Source organism: Arachis stenosperma, chromosome 7, assembly GCF_014773155.1.
Source record: "Arachis stenosperma cultivar V10309 chromosome 7, arast.V10309.gnm1.PFL2, whole genome shotgun sequence".
Classification (NCBI taxonomy): Eukaryota; Viridiplantae; Streptophyta; class Magnoliopsida; order Fabales; family Fabaceae; genus Arachis; species Arachis stenosperma.
In genome coordinates this window covers 4,933,212-4,954,150 of record NC_080383.1, presented here as the reverse complement: position 1 = coordinate 4,954,150, position 20,939 = coordinate 4,933,212, and the positions used below count along the sequence as shown (strand labels likewise).

The following is a 20,939-nucleotide window of genomic DNA, read 5'->3' as shown; positions in this document are numbered from 1 at the left end:
AAATGTACATGTAACAGAATTAATGTAGTTTCAGAGATAAAAGACATATTTTTTTAATGTTTATTTTATTTTTTATTCTTTTTTTGTGTTTAAAAAAATCAGAAAATAAACAAATTTTTCTGTGTTTTCTAAAACTTTGAAAAGAAAGAAAATCCGTTAAAAAAAAAAGTTTAAGATTACAAATTTATATATTCTCATATAGTTGTAGAAAGATAAATATATCTTTTGAAGAACGTAAAAATCTAACTAATATTAGTTAAAATATTATTAAAAGGATAGCGTAGTATTTCAACTGAAATTTATGTAATTATTTTATTTTATATCGATAAATAAATATATAATGAAATAAAGTATATTTTTTGTTCCTAATGTTTGACAAAAATTTTAAAAATATCCTTAAGTTTTATGTTGTTTCAATTTTGTCCCAAAAGTTTTCGATTTGCATTAAATACACCATTAACGGCTAAATTTTTAAAAAATTTAAGACCAATCTAACAATAATACATGAAAATTATGTTTGATTTGCTTGTGTTGAGGGTTATTCTTATGAAATTGTTGTTGAATTGGCCTTAAATTTTTTGAAAAATAAGCCGTTAAGGGTATATTTGATGCAAATCGAAAACTTTTGGGACAAAATTGAAACAAAATAAAACTTAGGGATATTTTTAAAATTTTTGTCAAACTTCAGGACAAAAAGTATACTTTACCCTTATACTTATTATATAAAAAAAAAGTAATTCCATGCCAACCAAAAAAGAAAAGTAATAATAATTTCCTACGAAAGTGACAAGACATACTAGTTAAATTTACCTCATGCCAAAACATTTGAATTATGGGGTACCAGAGATGATTAAAAAAAATGACTGTAATAATTATTAACAAAAATTTACCTCATGCCAAAACATTTGACATCATCATATTTCATTATTATTTTCATCAGATGCATAAGGTGAATATATAATTATGCAGGAAAGCTATAGATAAGTCACCAGAATACATTATTATGTGTACACAATCGATATACTCCATTATTTCAATAATTTGTCTCTCCATAAATAATTATTAATTAAGGTTAAATTATTGTGAAATAATATTTATCATTTTGATGTTTTAATACAACATTAATTAATTGGTTATTTTCTTCAATTACCCTATGTTTTAATTATCTCGTTCAATTTGTAATAATTATTTCACAATTGTTTACTAAAAAAAACATTTGTCTATAAAATAATACAATTCTTTTTTAGAGTTGTATACTTTTCTTAATAACTAAAATCTTAAAACATGCCTAGTTATTTTTCAATGAAAATAGTATTAAATAAAAAAAAATTTATGTACTGTCAATGTAAATCGTTTTACACGTGCATTCAATCGCATAACATCACATTAGCAAAAATAATTTCCTTTTACATTGACTACGTTAATAATTAACTACTAAAAAAATAATTGAGATTACATAATTGTATAAAATATTTTACATTATTAGTATATTAAAATTAAATTTTTAACTAAAATGCTGAACAAAGATTTTATGAATCTCATATATCTCATCAACTTGGTTTACCTAAAAAAAAGAACTGAAGAAATAAACATTTCTCAATTAGCAAACACAAACCAAGAAGTCAAACTTCATTCTCAATCCCAATGTATGATACAAACTTGAGTTTTGGTATTAACATTGATCCCACCCCCTCTCTTTGTCTAATTTATCATCGTCCAACTATATATATAGTGACACTTTTTCAATAATGTTCTCACAACACATTACTCTTGCTTCACTCTCACTCTAGTGCTAATAAGTGTTAATAAGAGTTAAAAAAAAAACAGAAAATGGAAAACTCAAAGGACAAAATTAAGGACGTGTTTGGTTCATATTTTCATTTTTCGTTTTTTTTTAATAATTTCTATTTTCAAAATTTTATGAAGAAAAAAAAAATGTGAAAACAAAAAAAAAACAATTTTATTGTTTTCACTGTTTTTCTTTTTTCTTCACAACATTCAAAAAATAAAAAATATTAAAAATAAAAACAAAAAATAAAAACGCAAACCAAATGCACCGTAAATTCCTAGTAGTGATAAAAATTGAATCTAACATAAACCCTAGACATACACTTTTTTTTTTTTATCATATTGTTGTTATTTGAAATGTGTTTGGTTGTTTTGCTTGTGCAAGCATGTCAACAACTTCCCTCATGGTTGGTCTCTCCACACTTTGTTCTTGAACACATAACATTGCCACAAAGAACACTTGCATTGCCTCATCCATTGGGATTTTATTGTGTTGGTTTAGCCTCTCATCAAGGATCTTCACCACCTTCTCTTTGTTCCAATTTGTTTGGAGCTTTGTCCATTGAACTATGTCTAGCCCTTCTTCGCCGAAATCGCCGCCCACCGGCCTTCTTCCGGTGAGAAGCTCTAGCAGCACCACTCCAAAACTATACACATCACTTTTCTCGTCTACTTTCAATGTGTATGCATATTCTGCAAAAATTATGCATATTAATAAAAAAAGCTCAACACAGTAAGATGGAGCAACAAATAGATATATAATATGATATAGTTAAATTTTTATTAAATATATAGACAAATTACACTAATTATTTTAATAGAAATTAAAGTTATTTATAAATAAAATTATAAGGACATACACCATGTGAGTGAGGGTGGGAAGACATATATAGAAACTAATAATTATTATATATAAAAGCTAGAGAAGAAGCTTCATTTTGAATTTTGAAACAATAATAAAAAAAGTTACTGTAAAATTAAATTAAAATTTATGAAAAGATAATCTAGATGAATCTATTATTGTACCATGCTCATGCTTCTTTTTCTTGGGTTTTGGGAAAGCATATCTTTTAGATCCCAGGCAGGAACCTTGATGAAAAAACTATATATATATAATAAAAATATATATAGGCATATACCATATATAATTATATATGATATGTAATAATAATAGAGGGAGTTAGTTGGTCAAAAAAAAAAAGAAAAAAAAAAAGGTGCAATGTTTTGAATAATTCAGAGTATTTATGGTTTCAAGGCATGCAAAAGCACAAACACAAAACCCATTTAGAGAAAAAAAAAAAAGCAAAAGAAAATTCCTTTGTGTTAGTGGAACCTTTAATTTGGGTGAGTAAGTAGTCTCTAGGAATTCACGTAGATGCAGAGAGTGTATGCATGTGGACCCAGAAAAACAACAAGTAATCCAAAGTATATGCTATTCTTGCAGCACTGCTAAAGAAGAAAGAATATATAAACCATGCAACATTTTCTTTCAAGATTCCCTTTGACCTTTCATTTTGAAATAACTTTAAAAACAACATCTAGTTTATAAAAAAAATCACTAAATCAATTATCATATATTTATACATAATTTTAAACATTTTCAAAAGTTAATTATTCTATTAATTTCTATACTCTTATAAAAGTTTTAATTAGATCTTTATAATTTAAATATTTATAATTGAATTTTTATATTAAATAAAAATTTATAATTAAATCTGTACTAATTATTATTTGTATAAAATACTAATATTTTAGAATATTTACTTTTAAAATATTTCACAAGTCATCCTATATTAAACATAAAAATAAATATTTGAAAAAAATGTATATTTTTAAAAGAAAAAAAGTTAAAAAAGACTTTATTAAAACTTTATACAAATTACAAATTTTTAAGCAATAAAAATTTAATAAAAAGTTATAAAGACTAACAAAATAATTAAACCAATTTTTATACATAATTTTAATTTTAAATATTTTCAACATTTAATTATTCTATTAATTTTTATACTCTTATAAAAGTTTTAATTAGATCTTTATAATTTAAATACTTGTAACTGAATTTTTATATTAAATAAAATTTTATAATTAAATCTGTACTAATTATTATTTGTATAAAATACTAATATTTTAGAATATTTACTTTTAAAATATTTCACAGTCATCCTATATTAAACATAAAAATAAGTATTTAAAAAAATTATATTTTTTAAAAGAAAAAATTTAAAAAAGACCTTACTAAAAATTTATATCTAATACGAGGACTTAAATTACAAATTTGTAAACGATAAAAATTTAATAAAATTATAAAGACTACCAAGATAATTAAACCAATTTTTTATATATATATATATTTTGTGTAATAGTAAATTTTGATGTACACGTAACAAAGTTGAATTTAGAAATATACCTGGAGCAATGTAGCCATAGGAACCAGCAATGGAAGACATGCACTGAGAAGCAGCAGAGTCATGCAAGAACTTAGCAAGTCCAAAATCAGCAACATGAGCCTCAAAATGAGAGTTCAATAAAATGTTATTGGACTTAACATCCCTATGAATGATGAGGGGAGAACAATCATGGTGCAAATAACAAAGGCCTTTAGCAGCTTCTATTGCAATCTTGAGCCTAGTTTCCCAACCAAGAAACTCACCTCTTTTGCCATGCAAAACTTCACCTAAGGTTCCATTTGGCATGTACTCATAAACAAGCAAATTGTCCTCTTTGTTTGAACAAAATGCAAGTAATCTTACAATGTATCTGTGTCTGATTCTCCCTAGAGTTTTAATCTCTGCTGATAAACCATTGTCATGTGAACAACCTTTGTTGATTCCTAGAAGCTTCTTAACTGCTACTTGTTCTCCATTTGGCATTGTTCCTCCATATACAACTCCTGCTCCACCTCTTCCTATCACATTGCTCTCTTTGATGCAACTTATGATGTCCTCACTTCCATATTCAAGCTTCTGGAATGCTGTTAGCTTCCACGAATTCGCGCCTCGCCTCGATTTTCTGCTCTTGATGATTGCCAGAGTGGCAAACACCAATGAGCAGCCTAAAAGGGCGAGCGCGAATAGAAGCTTGTATTTCCCCGGAACCCCGGATTTCGAATTGGCCTTGACATGAGATTGTGACACTGATGATGAGGAATTGTTGCATGGATTCATGTCATATCCACATAGCTGAGGATTTCCCTCAAAGGAAGTTGAATTGAACACTGAGAATTGACCAAGTTCAGGGATTGAACCAGAGAAATTGTTGTGAGAAAAATCTGCTGAAGTTAAGCCTTTTAAGGATCCAAGTTCCTTTGGAAGGCTCTGATTCAAATGGTTCCATGAGACATTAAGATAATTCAATATGTGAATCTGAGAAACCTGAATTGGTATTGGACCAGATAGTTGGTTTTGGCTCAAATCTAAGTATGTCAGCAATGAAAGTTTACCAATCTCAGGAGGAATAGTACCTGAAAAGTTGTTAACACTCAAATCCATCTTGAGAACACTCTTTAACTTGCCTATATCTGGTGGAATTTCACCTGAGAATCTGTTTCCATGAAGAAGAAGGATTTCCAAATCAGGAAACTTTTCGATTGAAGGCGGCAGGGTCCCGGATAAGCGATTATTGGAAAGATTCAACTGTCCTAGCTTTGATGAAGGTGCATCAGTGCTTCTTGGAAGAAAACCACTCAGATAATTGTTCTGAAGTTCCAAAAGAGATAGTTGAGGCAAATAGAGAAATCCATTTGGTATTGAACCTGTTAAGTAGTTCTGTCCCAATCTAACTCTCTCAAGTGTGTAGCATTCACCAAGATCATTAGGCAAAGATCCAAAGAGAAAGTTGTTGAGCAAAATCAGAATCTTGAGCTTCTTACCAAAACAAAGAGACCTTGGAACTAGTCCTGTGAGCTTGTTTGTTGAAAGATCAAGTTCAGTTAATTTACCATTCTGTCCAAGCCTTGAAGGAATTGAACCAGTGAAGTTGTTCTGCCAAAGCTTCAGCACTTGCAAATTAGGCATCTCAGCAATGAAACTTGGAATCTCACCATGCAATCTATTGATGAATAGGTTCAATAGTGTAAGCTCTTTTAGGCCTTGGAACTCAAATGGGATTTCACCTGTTAGCTCATTGTTTGAAAGATCAAGAGACTTCAAGCTGCTCAAATTCCCCAATTGAGGAGGGATTGTTCCACTTAGCTGATTTGTTTGCAAGAAAAGTGTGTCCAACTTGTTAAGGTTGCCCAACTCGGCCGGAACTGGACCTTGCAAGCCGCAATTCGCAAGGTCCAGATGGACCAGGTTGGTCAACCTACCAAACTCTTTTGGAATTCCACCATCAAATTGGTTGTAATATCCCAAGAAAAGTTGTGTCAAGTTGGTTAAGTCTCCAAGCTCAATTGGTATGAAACCTCTCAAATCATTCCCTGCTAGAGAAAGATAATTGAGCTGAAACAATGTTCCATAGCTTGAAGGGATTGATCCATTGAAGTAGTTCCCGCCAAAACTCAAGTACTTGAGGCTATGGAGATTAGTGACACCAAGAGGGAGTGATCCGTTGAACATGTTGTCATAGGCATCAAGAACCTCAAGCTCCTTGAGTTCATTGAATTGCCAACTACTCAAACTTCCACTAAACATGTTGTTGGATATGTTCAAGTATTTCAGCAATGGTAGTTTGTGGATATCATTAGGGAACTCTCCGGAGAGCGCGTTGCCGGCCACAGAGACATTGACAAGGCTCTTTAGTCCCGTGATGGCCGGCGAAAGCAACCCGGAGAGGTTGAGGTTGGATATGTCAAGTGCGACCACAGAAACATTTCTGTGGTCGCACTTGACACCTTCCCAAGTAGTGCAAAGGGACATGTAGTTGGACATGTCCCAAGTCTTGAGTGACAAAATAGAAGTGTTGTTGTTGACTTCAAAACCTTGTTTGAGAGAAACCAAGATTGAAGCTTGACTTCTCAAGGACATAGGAAATGAAGAAACACAAGAAGGGTAAGTGAGAGATAGAAGAAAAAGAAAGGCAAAGAGTGCAAAACTGAAAGAAGAAGGAGTAGCAGCCATGTTAGTATTCAAGAGGAAGCTAAGCTAAGAAAAGAAGATACTAGTGAAGTTGGAATATGAATATGCAGAGAGAAGAAAGGTTGTAGCTTTAAGTTTGTGTGATGAAATTGGAAGATGCATAAACAAAACCAAACCAAACCAAAATAACAAGCAAACATATACATATGCTTTGCACGCACATCTAACTTTCTATAAATAAACAAAATAGAATGGAAAAAAAAAAAATCTTTTATTATTTTAACTATTTTGTGCTGATAAATTAATATAAGAAAATAATTATTTTTTGTGCAGTCGACTTCACGTGAAGTTGATAGCTGAAAACCGTTAAATGAAAACTTAGTAAAATCAGTCGAACCATCTAATGGCTCTCAACTATCAACTTTACGTGAAGTCGACTGCACGTGAGTTTCCACCTTATTTTTTCCATGATGTATATAAAAATTACACAACTTTTCTATTTGTATTTTTAAAAAGAGAAAATATTTATTTTTTGGAATATACTAATCCATTTCAAAATATTTTTGTTCTCTTTATTTTTACTAGTATATAAGTAGACACTAACATGCATATTAATTCACTCTTTTATTTGTTAAATATGTGTAAAAATAATTAAAAAAATTAATTAAAATGATAAGTGATTTATAACTTAACTAAAATATTTTGTATTCAAATTTTGAAAATAACAAAAGAATTATGAATTATATATAGTAAAAAATATTTCAAAAAAACTAATTATTCCCATTATATATAGAATAGATATAAATATTTATGTTATGTCTTATTTAACATTCACTCATTCTTAAACTTTCATATAACTTTCAAATATAAATAAATAATTTTAAGTACTTTTGAAATACACATTAAAAAATATATTCTAATATATTATGTAAATATTTTTCTTGCAACAGCATCCTATGTCTCTTTTTTTTTTTCCCCTCTCTTTTCTTTTTATTTTTCCCCACATTCACGCACACACATACATAAACACACGCAACTTTGGTGTCATCTTTAGCTTTCTAAAAAGCAAAAGCAAAAGTGGTGTTTGGATAGAAAAATGCATAACCACAGACCATTTTTGATATATAACCAGTTAATAATGTTTCTTTGGTATTATGTCGGTTCTTGTCTTCTTGAGCCCATTGGCAACACTATTACTTTTATTATTTGATATATTATATTTAAAAAAATCATAATTAAATCTTTATATTTTTTAATTAAGTGTTTATATTATTTTTAGTTTTATAATTAGATATTTTTAGTATAAAAAATATTAAAATTAAATAAATATTTTTTTATAAATTAAAAGTATCAACGATTAAAAATTTGATTACATCTTTAATTACATATTTTTTTATAAAAATATTTTAATAATTTTAATATTTTTTATATAAAAAAACTTAATTAATAAATTAAACACAGTACAAATATCTAATTAAAAAATACAAAAATTTAATTATAAATTTTATAAAATTATAGAAACTAACCGAATAATTTAATCATATATTTACCTAGTCCAATAAGATGCTGAATAAGATTTTGGAATCTTGAAGCAGGTGATACGATATAATCTTAAACCATATTTTAGGTACCAATCGTGTGAATCAATGAGATCATAAGAATGTGCAAGGTGAGTGTACCTATTTTTGTTTTTAAATGTGTGGAAGAGATTTATATTTTATATTTTAATGTTATAGAGTTAAAAGATACATTACATTGTGACATAATAATGTTATTATAATGTTTTTCAATCTTACCTTGTGACTCTGACTTTTGGATATTACTTCTCTGAAACATAAACAAAAATACAAAAACATAAATATGAAAATGGATATTTTCTGTTTCAATTTTAATTAGTAAAATGCATTTTTTTAAATAAAGTCTATTATTGATTTATTGTTATACTCTATTAGAAACTTTATCAGTTTGATAATATTGATTTTTTTAAATATTGATGAATAATTAGTAACATATATTGTTGAGATGAACTAATATTGATGAATTAGTTAACTTTTTTTAATATAAAGTTGTTTATCTTAAATTTTAAATTATAAATCTTAAAAAAAATTAATATTAATTAACTAAAGATTGATTAGTTGTATTCTTTTATATGAATAACCATAATTATAAAAGGAGAAAGTTATTTGTGTCATGAAATCATTCATACAAAATATATCTAATTTAAGGTAATTTTTAATGTTAATTTTTTTAATTTCAGCCGTTTAATCTAAGTGTTAAAAAAATTCTTTGAAAACTCTTTCCTAAAAAAAATTTATCAGTTCTATTGTTATTTGTTTTATGGTTTTTTTTTTTATATTTTTAGAGTTTATTCAGAATCAAATTCTAAATTTTTCGAACAAAATTTTCTTGATGCTATATCATAAAATTGTTTATCTCAAAAGTTTAAATTAATACAAAAGAGCAACAATGGTTATATCTATAATAATTTGTGTGTTACTAAAAGTGTAGTATTTATCATTTAATTTACATTTTAATAATATTAAGAAAACAAAAAAAAATAGTAAAAATTTACTTTATTTAAAATTTATTAATTGTCACAACAATTAATAAATACTAAATATGATAAATTATAACTGTTTTTAACTGATTTTTTTTATTACTAAATATTTCCATTTACATTTATCAATGGATGTCTTTCTAATAATCTTTCCTCATCATCTTGTATGGCAATTCAAGCCCTTATTATATTATAACAATTCATGTTATGTTTTCAAAAGAGAGAGGGGGGGGGGGGGGGGACATTATCAGGTTAGTAAATAGTAATCAATCAAAAGCAGATTAAAGAAGCACTAGCACGTGTATGTTTTCATTAAACATATCAAACATATTATCAAATCATTGATTTAAATCAAGGAATGATTATGGAAAAGTTACTAACAAATTGGTTACTCAATTAGATGAAGATGAAGTAAAGGAGCCATCTTTAACCATTGGAGGTTTACTTTTCCTTAAATTGTGTTATGAATGATCTCTCTCTACATATATGCATATATTATTATATTTATTTATAGAGTAAAGTAATAAAAAAAATTAATTCTTAAAAAAAAAACTAATAAAATTATAATAAAAAAATCGTAATTTAAACTAATTTATTTATGTTTGTTATTATAAAAAATTTTATTCATATTTTTCTTAGAGATTAATCTATCCGAAATATAAATTTTTAAGAATTTATTTATTATTTTACTCATATATAGTAAAAAAAAAACAAGGTTGAGAAATGAAATTTAAAAAGTGGGGGGTGGATCCAGCTGCATTAATCTCTCATTTTGAGATCATGCACTCATCACCAATCCAATAGACATGTCTAACTAAATCACCAAAAAGAAAATAAATTACATCAGCAATTTCACAATGTTTGGCCTTTTTAAAAAGTTTAATATATCTGTTAATTAATTATCATTTTAGGAATTCAATATAAAACATAATTTTTTTTACCATTTCTATAATGACTCTCTTTCCAGCCAAGATGTATGTCTAAAAGTGGTTGGTTATAAATTATAATGGTTTCAATAGTGATTTACTTATTACTATGTTTCTTAAAAAATAAAAATGAATTATATACCCTGAGATTAAGTGGACCTACACAACATCTCAGAGAAAATATTAATATGATGTTTAGAAAGAAATTTAGTAGAACAACAATAACAACAAGAATTTGAGTGGAAGCCAACTCAAAGAAAGAGACAATCTTTATAGTTAAATAATGAGGATATAAGGATGAAATCAACCTTGGTCAGCTCATAAGCTCCAAAATTCAAACAGTTTAATTTCTTTTTAGGTAGATACCATTGGTCCCCAATACCTTTGTTTTCAATTTTTTATTTTATTTATCTACTTTGTTGTATATATGTTTTTTTTTTTTTACGGTATTTCCTGACTCAAATGATTAATTTGTCACGAATTTGAGTTCTATTTAAAAATTTGTCGCTAGTCAATAAATTGCTGCATACACCAAACTGAATTTAAATTTCTGACACTTATTTAAATAGACGAGTGAGCTGACTACTCGACTAACTCATTAGTTTTTGTTGTATGTATGCTGCTTAGTTACAATTTCATCATAAGAATAAAAGCACAGTGCTCTAAGACTATAGCCTTATCAGTTATATATATCACTCCCTTTCACTTTAACGTGAATAAAGATAAAAGCAAAGTTCATTGATTCTTCTTTTAAGAGCATGTTGGGATCCATCATTTTAATCCCCTTTCAAAATGTGGACCAGTTTGAATCTTTTCTTTGTTTATTTATTTACTTAAAAAAAAACACTCAACACAATAGAATAGAGCAAATAAAAAATAGAAAAAATTAAATAAATAAAATTAATAAAAAAATTATTTTATTATTATTTTTTATATTATTATCAATAACAAAAAAATCTACACTCAGTTATTTCTTATAACTAAAAAATAATCTATTAATAATTATTTTAATACCTGATTTTTTTGTTCTGAAATATCATTTTATTTCTTTTTAACTAAATATTCTAAATAATCTTAAAAAAATTCATCATTTTTTTCAGTTTTCCTTACTAAAAACTCCTATCCTATTTATTTATTTATTTGTTATTTTCTTACCTTAGTTGTATTTTCTTTATTATAATATTAAAATTAAATGATTATTATCAAATTGAAATTGGTCAATGGAAGTAAACTAAGATTGGCATGGTCATGTATATGCTTCAATTCAAGGCATGACAGTTGGGACCTGGAATACTGATTGGAAAACATGTTGGTCCCATTCTGGGAATTCATTGTTTTCTTTTGTGTTTTAGTGGGGTTTGGACCCATTTTTATTTCTACCATTTAAACACTATTTATGCCACTAACACCAAGTACTTTAGGTACACTTTTTGTGTCTCAAATTTAATTATTTGGAACATTATGGATGTCTAAATCTTCTATTATAACAGTAATTATAAACTCTCCTAGTTGAGTTAGATAATTATCTCAAGATAGAAATACTGTAACATTAAAAAATATAAATTTATTTTAAAAGTATTTTTAAAATAAAATAAAGTACCATTTATAAATACTACAAATAAAAATATTCTTATATAAAAAATGGTTATAAGATATTGACAGTTATTATATTAAGTAATTTAGTTAAATATGTAAAATATCTAATGATTTTTAACTAGAAACATACTTATATTAAATTTTTGAAAGGGACTAAAAATTCTTTCTGTAATAAAAAAGAAACAAATAAAATTTTTAAAAGGGTTAAACCAAAATGTATACATATTTTATATAAAAATTATTATAAGGGCCAAAAAAAAGAATTTGAATTAAAAAAAATCACATTATAAAACCCTTCCTTTGTCCACCCTATGTTTTTGTCTGATGCCTCCCTACACTGACCAAGGGGTGGCAGCAATGGATAAAAGATGCAGGCAAATCATATTTTTCCTATCAAAGATTCCTCATTTATTAGACTTATATATATATATATTATTTATCTAGATATAAATGCATGATATCACCTTATATATAGGGTTTGATAGAGTTTAATGATTTATGTATGATATGCAATGACATATATATGGTTACAACTTGAAGGTAGCATTTTATTGAAGTTAGGACTATCACCAATGCATTAAAAAGTTTACATATTTATAAATGTTGTTTATTTAATTTGATTAAAGCATGATTTACTTTACCAATATCCTTATTTAAATGGCTTTTTTGTTTACAAATATAAATTATTAAGATAGAGATATAAAAACACAAAATTATATTTAACAGATAAAATAAAAATAAATATATTATATTTAGAGACATTAAATTAATATTTTTATAATATTTTTGATAAAAAATATAAAAATACTAATAAAAAATACAATTTATTTTTTTAATTATTTTCATCAATTTTTTTATAATTATATTTTTTTTCAAATTTATTGTATAAAAAAAGAAAATAAATTATATATATAATTTATTTTAATTTATTATTAAATAAAATATAAAAATATTAATTTTTATATTTTTATTTTTTAGGGTAAAAAACGTAAATAAGCCAAGGAAGCTGAGAAATTACGTAAATCCGCCAAACTGAAAATTGCTTTACGAATGAGCCAAAGTACATTACTATATAATTCGAACCAGGTTGGTTCGAACTACAAAAACACATAATTCGAACCAAGTGATGCATGTAATTCGAACCTAGTTGGTTCGAACTAGGTGAGTTCGAATTACACGTTTGGACGCTTCAGAAAGTAATTCGAACCTAGTTGGTTCGAATTAGTCAAAATTTGCCTCGAATAGTAATTCGAACTATGCTGTTAAAAAATTAATAATTTATTAAAAAAATTATTAACAATTTTATTAAAAAAATTAATAATTTAAAAATTAAAAAATATATATTTTATTCCATACAAAATAATTAAAAAATATATTTTATTCTATACAAAATAATTTTAAAAAATAACTTAAAAGATGTTATGAGTACTATAAAAGTTTGTAATATTCTATTAATTTAGGTAAATACATGATAAAAATATTTTTTCTTTAATTTCTAAATTATTAGTGACTATGTGGAGTATTTATTTAATGTCTTAAGTCAGTAGGACATTACAAATTTTATAGTACTTCTAACATTTTTAAGCCATTTATAAATTATTTTGCATAGAATAAAATATTTTTTGTGGTATAATTTAAATAAATTTATTAAAAAATATTCATGATAATTTTTTAATAAAATTATTTAAATTATATGGTGAGATATTACATTATTCGAATTACGCATGTGGAAGTTCGAATCACTCTGATTCAAATTATATGGTGAGCAATTCGAATTCTATACAATACTCTTCTACCCATTCTTGATAGCTAATAAATATTTTTTAATAAATTTATTTAAATTATACCACAAAAAAATATTTTATTCTATGCAAAATAATTTAAAAAATGGCTTAAAAATTTTAGAAGTACTATAAAAATATGTAATGTCCTAATAACTTAGGACATTAAAGAAATATTCTACATAGTCACTAATAATTTAGAAATTAAAAAAAAATATTTTTATCATATATTTACCTAAATCACTAGAATATTACAAACTTTTATAGTACTCATAACATCTTTTAAGCCATTTTTTAAAATTATTTTGTATAGAATAAAATATATTTTTTAATTATTTTGTATGGAATAAAATATTTTCTTTCATTTCTAAATTATTATTGACTTTGTAGAATATTTTATTTAAAATTTGAGTCATGTATTTACCTTAAGTTATTAGAACATTACAAATTTTTATAATACTCATAACATTTTCTAAGCCATTTTTTAAAATTATTTTGTATAGGATAAAATATTATTCGTAGTATAATTTAAAAAAATTTATTAAAAAATATTCATGAGCTATTAAAAATGGACAAAAAAAGTATTATATGGAATTCGAATTGATAGTTCATTAATATTTTAAAAAAGTCTCGTAATTAAATATTTTGTTAATTTTTTCTTAACGTATGAAATAAAATATATATTTTTTTAATTTTTAAATTATTAAATTTTTTAATAATTTTTTTAATAAATTATTAATTTTTTAACAGCATAATTCGAATTACTATTCGAGACAAACTTTGATTAATTCGAACCAACTAAGTTCGAATTACTTGCTGAAGCGTCCAAACGTGTAATTCGAACTCACCTAGTTCGAATTACTCTCAATCCTAGTTCGAACCAGGTTCGAATTACATGCATCACTTGTTCCATCAATATTCGAGCTACCTTGGTTCGAATTATGTGTTTTTGTAGTTCGAACCAATCTGGTTCGAATTATTATATAATAATGTGCTTTGGCCAATTCGTGAAGCAATTTTCAGTTTGACGGATTTACGTAATTTCTCAGTTCCCTTGGCTTATTTACGTTTTTTACCCTATTTTTTATGTCTTATTTTTAATATTTTATTTCATTCTTGAATCAAATACAGTCAATATAATCAATTTTTATGCACGTGCAAATATGATTATGAGAGCTGGATTTTAACTCTAAACTATTTGTAGTTTAAGGAATATTACAGAGTTTGTTACTAAACTAAAAAAGAAAAAAGACAAGGTGTTTCATTAATAATGTAGCTCAAAGATGGTCTTGCTTTATTTAAAAAAATAATGAAATTTAAAGTTTCCTTATACAGTAGCTGCTACATGGGAAGGCAATGGAACATGTCAGTAAAGTAAGGAATCAATCTTTATCTAGAATCTATCATTCTATCTCCATTTGTTTATTCTATATTTAAACTAAATTTAGATCAAAACTAAACACGTGCATATAACTATATAAGCATATTCATGTTTTTTTTTTTAAATTTCTTTACCATTTCTTTTGGACCTTAAGTCGTTTTTGAAAATTCCATATTTGGTGATAGATTCAGTCCAAAATCCAAATACAAGTGTGTATAAGTAAGCCCATTGTTAATAGTGTAACCTATGAATAATTCTTTTATTTGGACCGAACCTGAAAAGTGACCTGGTCTCCCTTCATTTTATACGACCCGGGCTGGGACCAAATTAGCCGAGACGAAGTTCTAAATATTGAGCGGGCCGAAAAGAAAAAGATGAAAACTCAGATGAGTGAAAGTCGTTAGATAATTTAACTGATTTAATTAAATTTTTATTTAATAATCTTTAACTATTAATTTCATATAAAGTTGACTGCAATTGAGTTTCCACAACAAAAACATACGAAGCTTAAAGGCCAATTTAAGTAGGGGTGTCCATGGATTGGATCCGATCCGCATATCCGCGGTGTTTATCCGAATCCGATCCGAAAATTGCGGATATGGATCCGATCCGTAATGCGTTCGGATCGGATCGGATCGGATCCGCACACTAATCGGATCGGATTGCGGATTTTGTGTTGGTATCCGCATATCCGATCCGCAAATCCGCGTATCCGCAAAATTAAAGAAATAAATAAGTAAATATTCTTTTTATGTTTTATTTCAATTAATAATTATCATATATGTTATATTATTTTAATTTATTATTTAAGAAAAGTATGTTTATCATTATTTTAAGAGTAAACATATTTAAAAGAATAGAAAAAATGAATTTTATTGATATTTTTTAATAAAAATAAGCTTTTAAAAATATTTTTGTGTTTTGCGGATATATCCGATATCCGATCCGCAAATGTGCGGATCGAATCGGATCGGATCCAACCTTAAAAGCTGCGGATATTGGATCCGATCCGATCCGATGATTTTAATGCGGATCGGATCGAATTTTTGGCCATATCCGATCCGATCCGATCCGCGGACACCCCTAAGTTTAAGGGCCAACAGAATATATTTTAATAAATAATTAATTTAATAATTATTTTTTTATAAACACGTATGATTATTTTTTCATTTTATTATTTTTTTCAATTTAGAGAAGTCTAAAGGCTTAGATAAGTGTATAAGTAATTTTTTTTAACTTTTAACTTATGAAAAGTTATAGTATTAATGTTTGATGTAATTTTTAAAATTAGATTATAATTTTTTAAAAAGTTATTTAAGATTCAGTTTGGATAAACAGTTTAATTAAACTCTTTTTTGAAAAAATACCTTAAACAATAAATACTTATATTAAAAGTAGCTTATAAATAAGTTATTTTGTATTTAGTTTTTTAATTCTAAAAATATTTATTTTAAAAGAAATGTGATAAAAATCTTTTTATTATGAAAAAAAGTCATTAACTTTTAATTTCTCTATAAATACTTAAATAGCTTCTTAGAAAGCTATAATTTGATCTTGAAAATTGTACTAAATATTAGTATTACTATTTTTCATAAGTCAATAATTTAAAAAAGTGGATTTGGAGTTTCTAAATTTTAAATTTTACTTTAGACGATAAAATATGATCTATCACAATTTATTTTATAGGTGGGACAAAAAAAAATATAAGAGAAAAAATATCAATAATGAGAGATATCACTTTATGTTCTAAAATAAAAATTTAAAATTTAAAAAATTCAAATTTTAAAAAATAACTTTTAAAATTTTCTAAACAAATTTTTACTCTTTTTTTAAAATAAACACTTTTAAAATTAAAAAATCAAATATAAAATAATTTTAATATAAATATTTATTATTTAAACTCTTTTTTTTAAAAAAAATTAATTAAGTTATTTATGTAAACATAATCTAATTTGGACTTAATACTCTAAGAGGGGAAAAAAAAAAAATCTAAAAGCAGAGCGTAGCATAGTAGTAAAGTAGTCTTGCACGTAGAGGATTGGAGCTCTGACTCGAACAAAAATCTTCTGAATTGTGTTTCTCTCTCTTCACTCTGTTCAGTGTTGTGTTCCCCAAGCTTCGCGCTGCTCTCGCTAAAACCCTAAACCCCTAAATAGGGTTTGGAAAATAAAGTCTCTCCCTTTTCACATAATCACAGCTCTCTCTCTGTTCCATACAAACGCAGCTCAAAATGTTAACCACAATCCTCAGAAGAACTTCTTCTTCTGCTATCACGAAGCGCGCTCTCGCCGCCGCCGTAACCTCCACTACCGACCCCTTTCTCCACCGACTCACCTCTTCTTCCGCCGCCTCCGGAGATTCACCCGTCGGCGAGCTGCGACGATTCTCCGGGTTAACTGGGTTTTTGAAAGGGAGAGCCTTTCACTCTAATTCAGGGCCATTGAATTTCCGCTCCTCGTTCTGTTCTCGCGCGGAGTTTGCAGTTGAGGATTACGCCTACGAAGAAGGGTCTAGAGGGAACAGCGCCGATGAAGGTCTTGAGATCGCGAAGCTTGGGATTTCGCAGGATATTGTTTCTGCTCTTGCAAAGAAAGGAATCTTCAAGCTCTTTCCTATTCAGGTGAAAACGAAAAATCATTTTCGGGGTGGTTTGATGAAAAACAGTGAAATTTTTTAGAAATTTAGTGGCTTTAAGTTGATGATGACTTTGTATATTTATTTGTTTTTATTGGTTTGAATTTGGTGGAATTACAGAAAGCTGTGCTGGAACCTGCTATGCAAGGACGTGATATGATTGGTCGAGCTAGAACAGGAACTGGAAAGACTCTTGCGTTTGGGATACCAATCATAGATAAGATCATTCAGTTCAATGCTAAGCATGGGTTGGTTTATTTATGTATTCTCCACTTGAATTTCTATTTTGTTGCTCTGTTTGAAATTGATTGTATTGAAGATGGATCAGGTGATTTGGTGTGGCTAGTAATTATAAAATATTCACTTGTATGTTTAACTTAGAAGTTTTTTTTTGTGTGGGTGATTTGTGCCAGGCGAGGAAGGAATCCCTTGGCTTTGGTTTTGGCTCCTACCAGAGAGCTTGCACGACAGGTTGAGAAGGAATTCCAGGAAGCAGCACCTAACTTGGATACCATCTGTGTTTACGGGGGTACACCCATCTCTCGTCAGATGAGGCAGCTTGATTATGGTGTTGATATTGCTGTAGGCACGCCTGGCCGAATCATCGACCTTCTAAACAGAGGTGCCCTGAATTTACAGGAAGTTCAGTATGTTGTTCTCGATGAAGCTGATCAGATGCTTCAAGTTGGCTTTCAAGAAGATGTCGAAAAGATCTTGGAGAGGTTGCCCCCTAAACGTCAGACTCTTATGTTCTCTGCAACAATGCCTTCTTGGATAAAGCAGATTACTCGTAACTACCTACAAGATCCCCTGACCATTGATCTTGTAAGTATGCAATCATGTTCTAAGCACTAGGAGAATTTCTTGGAGCATTAAGGCTAAATTCCCCCCATCAGAACTCATTTTGTCTCTTTCGAGGATTGGATTATTGATTTTCATATGAAACAACAGGGGTTTTGGTGCATTTGTGTTGATATGGTTTATTAGCAAAGTAGTCAAACCATTTGATATTGAAAGAAAATCTGTTTGAGATTAAGTTGCTTGCTTATGATGGCATGTTGATCATTTTTTAACTGAGAACTTATTGGTGCCATAGGTTGGAGAATCTGATCAGAAGTTGGCAGATGGAATTTCGCTATATTCTATTGGAACTGATATGTATGTTAAAGCAGGAATTCTCGGACCTCTAATAACAGTATGTCTTCTTTCATGTACCATTAATCTTGTTGATGGACTTGTTTTTGCTGTCTTCCCTAAAGTGTATCCCTTGTCAGGAACATGCAAAAGGAGGAAAATGCATTGTTTTCACACAAACCAAACGTGACGCTGATCGATTAACATATGGCTTGGCAAAAACTGTTCAATGTGAGGCCTTGCATGGAGACATATCCCAAGCTCAGAGGGAAAGAACTCTGGCTGGATTCAGAAATGGACATTTTAACGTTTTGGTTGCAACAGATGTTGCTTCACGTGGGCTTGATATACCAAATGTGGATCTTGTAAGTCCTGCACTTTTTCTGTGTTATATGTTGTATGCATCTAGTCTCTGTCAATGTTGTATGCCATCTTTGTGTATTGCATTATGTATAGGACTATAGGCAAATACTGAGATAGAGAATGCTATTATTAAGTTACTCAATTCTTTACATGTGACCACTTAACATGGTTTCTTCAAATAGGTAATACACTTTGATCTTCCCAATTCATCGGAGATATTTGTTCATCGATCTGGACGAACAGGTCGTGCTGGTAAGAAAGGAACTGCTATTCTTGTTTATACAGAAGATCAGTCCAGGGCTGTTAAGACCATTGAGCGTGATGTGGGATGTAGATTTTTAGAGGTGATCTATTTGCACCCTACCCATTTCTGCCTATCTCTTCTATTTACTTGAAGATGTAGTGTGTTTAGCATTAATTTTCTGGTTCTATGAAATTAAAAGTTGTCTCAACTGTTGAACAGTTAAGGTTCCCTTACAGAGATGTTCCAAAAAGTTTATTGTTAGTTTATAACTAAAGTTTTTCAATTACTGTGATATGCTAACCACCCGAGAGTCCTCTACAGTACTAAGTTGCTGAAATATTTAGTCTAATACACTTTTGCACTTAAGCAGCCGGTGAGCTACCATTTCTAAGTTGTTTATATTAGGGATTTTGTTGTTGTCATATATTTGTGGTGTTCCTCTGGTAACTTACACTATTTGTTAGGTTGTTTTTCCTTTTGTGCATAATAGATGGCTGAATTTATATATTTAATTTATTTATTTTTTAATCAGCTACCAAGGATTGCTGTTGATCCTGGATCAGTGGACATGGGTGGTGGACGATTCGGTTCTTATGGAGGTGGAAGGGATCGTCGATCTGGTGATTCAGGTTTTGGTCGTAGTGCTGGATTTGGTCGTTCAGGCGGCTATGGAAACTCTGGGTTTGGCCGCTCTAGCTATGGAAATTCTGGGTCAACTTCTAGTCGTTTTGGTGACTCTGGTATGAGTCGACCCAGGGGGGGATTTTCAGGTGATTCATCTGGGGGATCAGGCTTTGGTCGGTTTGGCTCCTCTGATGGCTTTGGTTCAGGTCAATCGGGGAGTAGATCCGGAGGATTCAGTCGTTCAGGTGGTTTTGGTGGTTCAGATCGTTCAGGTGGTGGTGGTTTTGGGGGATTTGGTGGTTCAGATCGTTCAGGTGGTTTTGGAGGTTTTGGCTCAAGTCAATCTAGCGCCTTTGGTGCTGCTGATCAGAACAATAAGGGAAGATTCTAACTTCATAAATGCTATCAGGGCACCACCACCTTTGCTTCATGGTGGTTTAGTTTTGGATTCTATTTACTGTCATTTTCTTGGAAACTTAAGGCATTTAGGCAAATGATCGTATCACTGAAGAGTGGAGAAGTTATTGCATAAGGACAATAAAATTCTATAGGTATTGGATTTCTCTTTTCTGGGGCTGTTTCATGCTCCATCTCTAGAAGTGAAAGAAAAGAACGGGGACGACCCTGTTATGCTTCCGGGTTCCAATAATCTGCCTTGCATTTGTGTTATAGGCATATTGCAATCTTGAAGAGGCAGCTTTATGGAGTGGTTATCCAGATAGTAATGTATTTATGGTAGTAGTTTCTGGGCCATATAAAATTCTTTAGGAAGCTGTAGGATGCTCTGCTGTTCTATACTTTATTTACATTTTATTATGAAAAGAAATTCTAAACTAACTGATGTGTAATATTATCAATCAGTAATCCTTTTTGTTTCCTTCACCTTGGCATTGGTT

General features: G+C 28.6%; 2 protein-coding genes across 2 annotated transcripts; one reads left to right on the top strand and one right to left on the bottom strand.

Annotated features, from left to right (window-relative positions):
• Positions 1-1,614: 1,614 nt before the first annotated feature.
• On the bottom strand, positions 1,615-6,877 carry LOC130940432 (leucine-rich repeat receptor-like serine/threonine-protein kinase BAM3). The gene is made up of 2 exons (XM_057868561.1): positions 4,196-6,877; positions 1,615-2,481 (listed from the first exon to the last, which is right to left on the bottom strand). Exons 1-2 carry the CDS (start codon positions 6,843-6,845, stop codon positions 2,126-2,128), a joined length of 3,006 nt encoding a protein of 1,001 aa, XP_057724544.1. The 5' UTR covers positions 6,846-6,877; the 3' UTR covers positions 1,615-2,125.
• Positions 6,878-17,130: 10,253 nt separating this feature from the next.
• Positions 17,131-20,925, top strand: LOC130942077 (DEAD-box ATP-dependent RNA helicase 53, mitochondrial-like). Its single transcript, XM_057870759.1, has 7 exons — positions 17,131-17,664; positions 17,799-17,926; positions 18,092-18,503; positions 18,775-18,873; positions 18,953-19,177; positions 19,358-19,519; positions 19,952-20,925. Exons 1-7 carry the CDS (start codon positions 17,275-17,277, stop codon positions 20,432-20,434), a joined length of 1,899 nt encoding a protein of 632 aa, XP_057726742.1. The 5' UTR covers positions 17,131-17,274; the 3' UTR covers positions 20,435-20,925.
• Positions 20,926-20,939: the final 14 nt, after the last annotated feature.

Coding starts and splice junctions, on each gene's coding strand:
- LOC130942077 (XM_057870759.1), top strand. CDS start 17,275: ATGTTAACCACAATCCTCAGAAGAACTTCTTCTTCTGCTATCACGAAG. Junction 17,665..17,798: donor TCAAGCTCTTTCCTATTCAG/GTGAAAACGAAA, acceptor GTGGAATTACAG/AAAGCTGTGCTGGAACCTGC. Junction 18,504..18,774: donor ATCCCCTGACCATTGATCTT/GTAAGTATGCAA, acceptor TTGGTGCCATAG/GTTGGAGAATCTGATCAGAA.
- LOC130940432 (XM_057868561.1), bottom strand. CDS start 6,845: ATGGCTGCTACTCCTTCTTCTTTCAGTTTTGCACTCTTTGCCTTTCTT. Junction 2,482..4,195: donor CTATGGCTACATTGCTCCAG/GTATATTTCTAA, acceptor TAATTTTTGCAG/AATATGCATACACATTGAAA.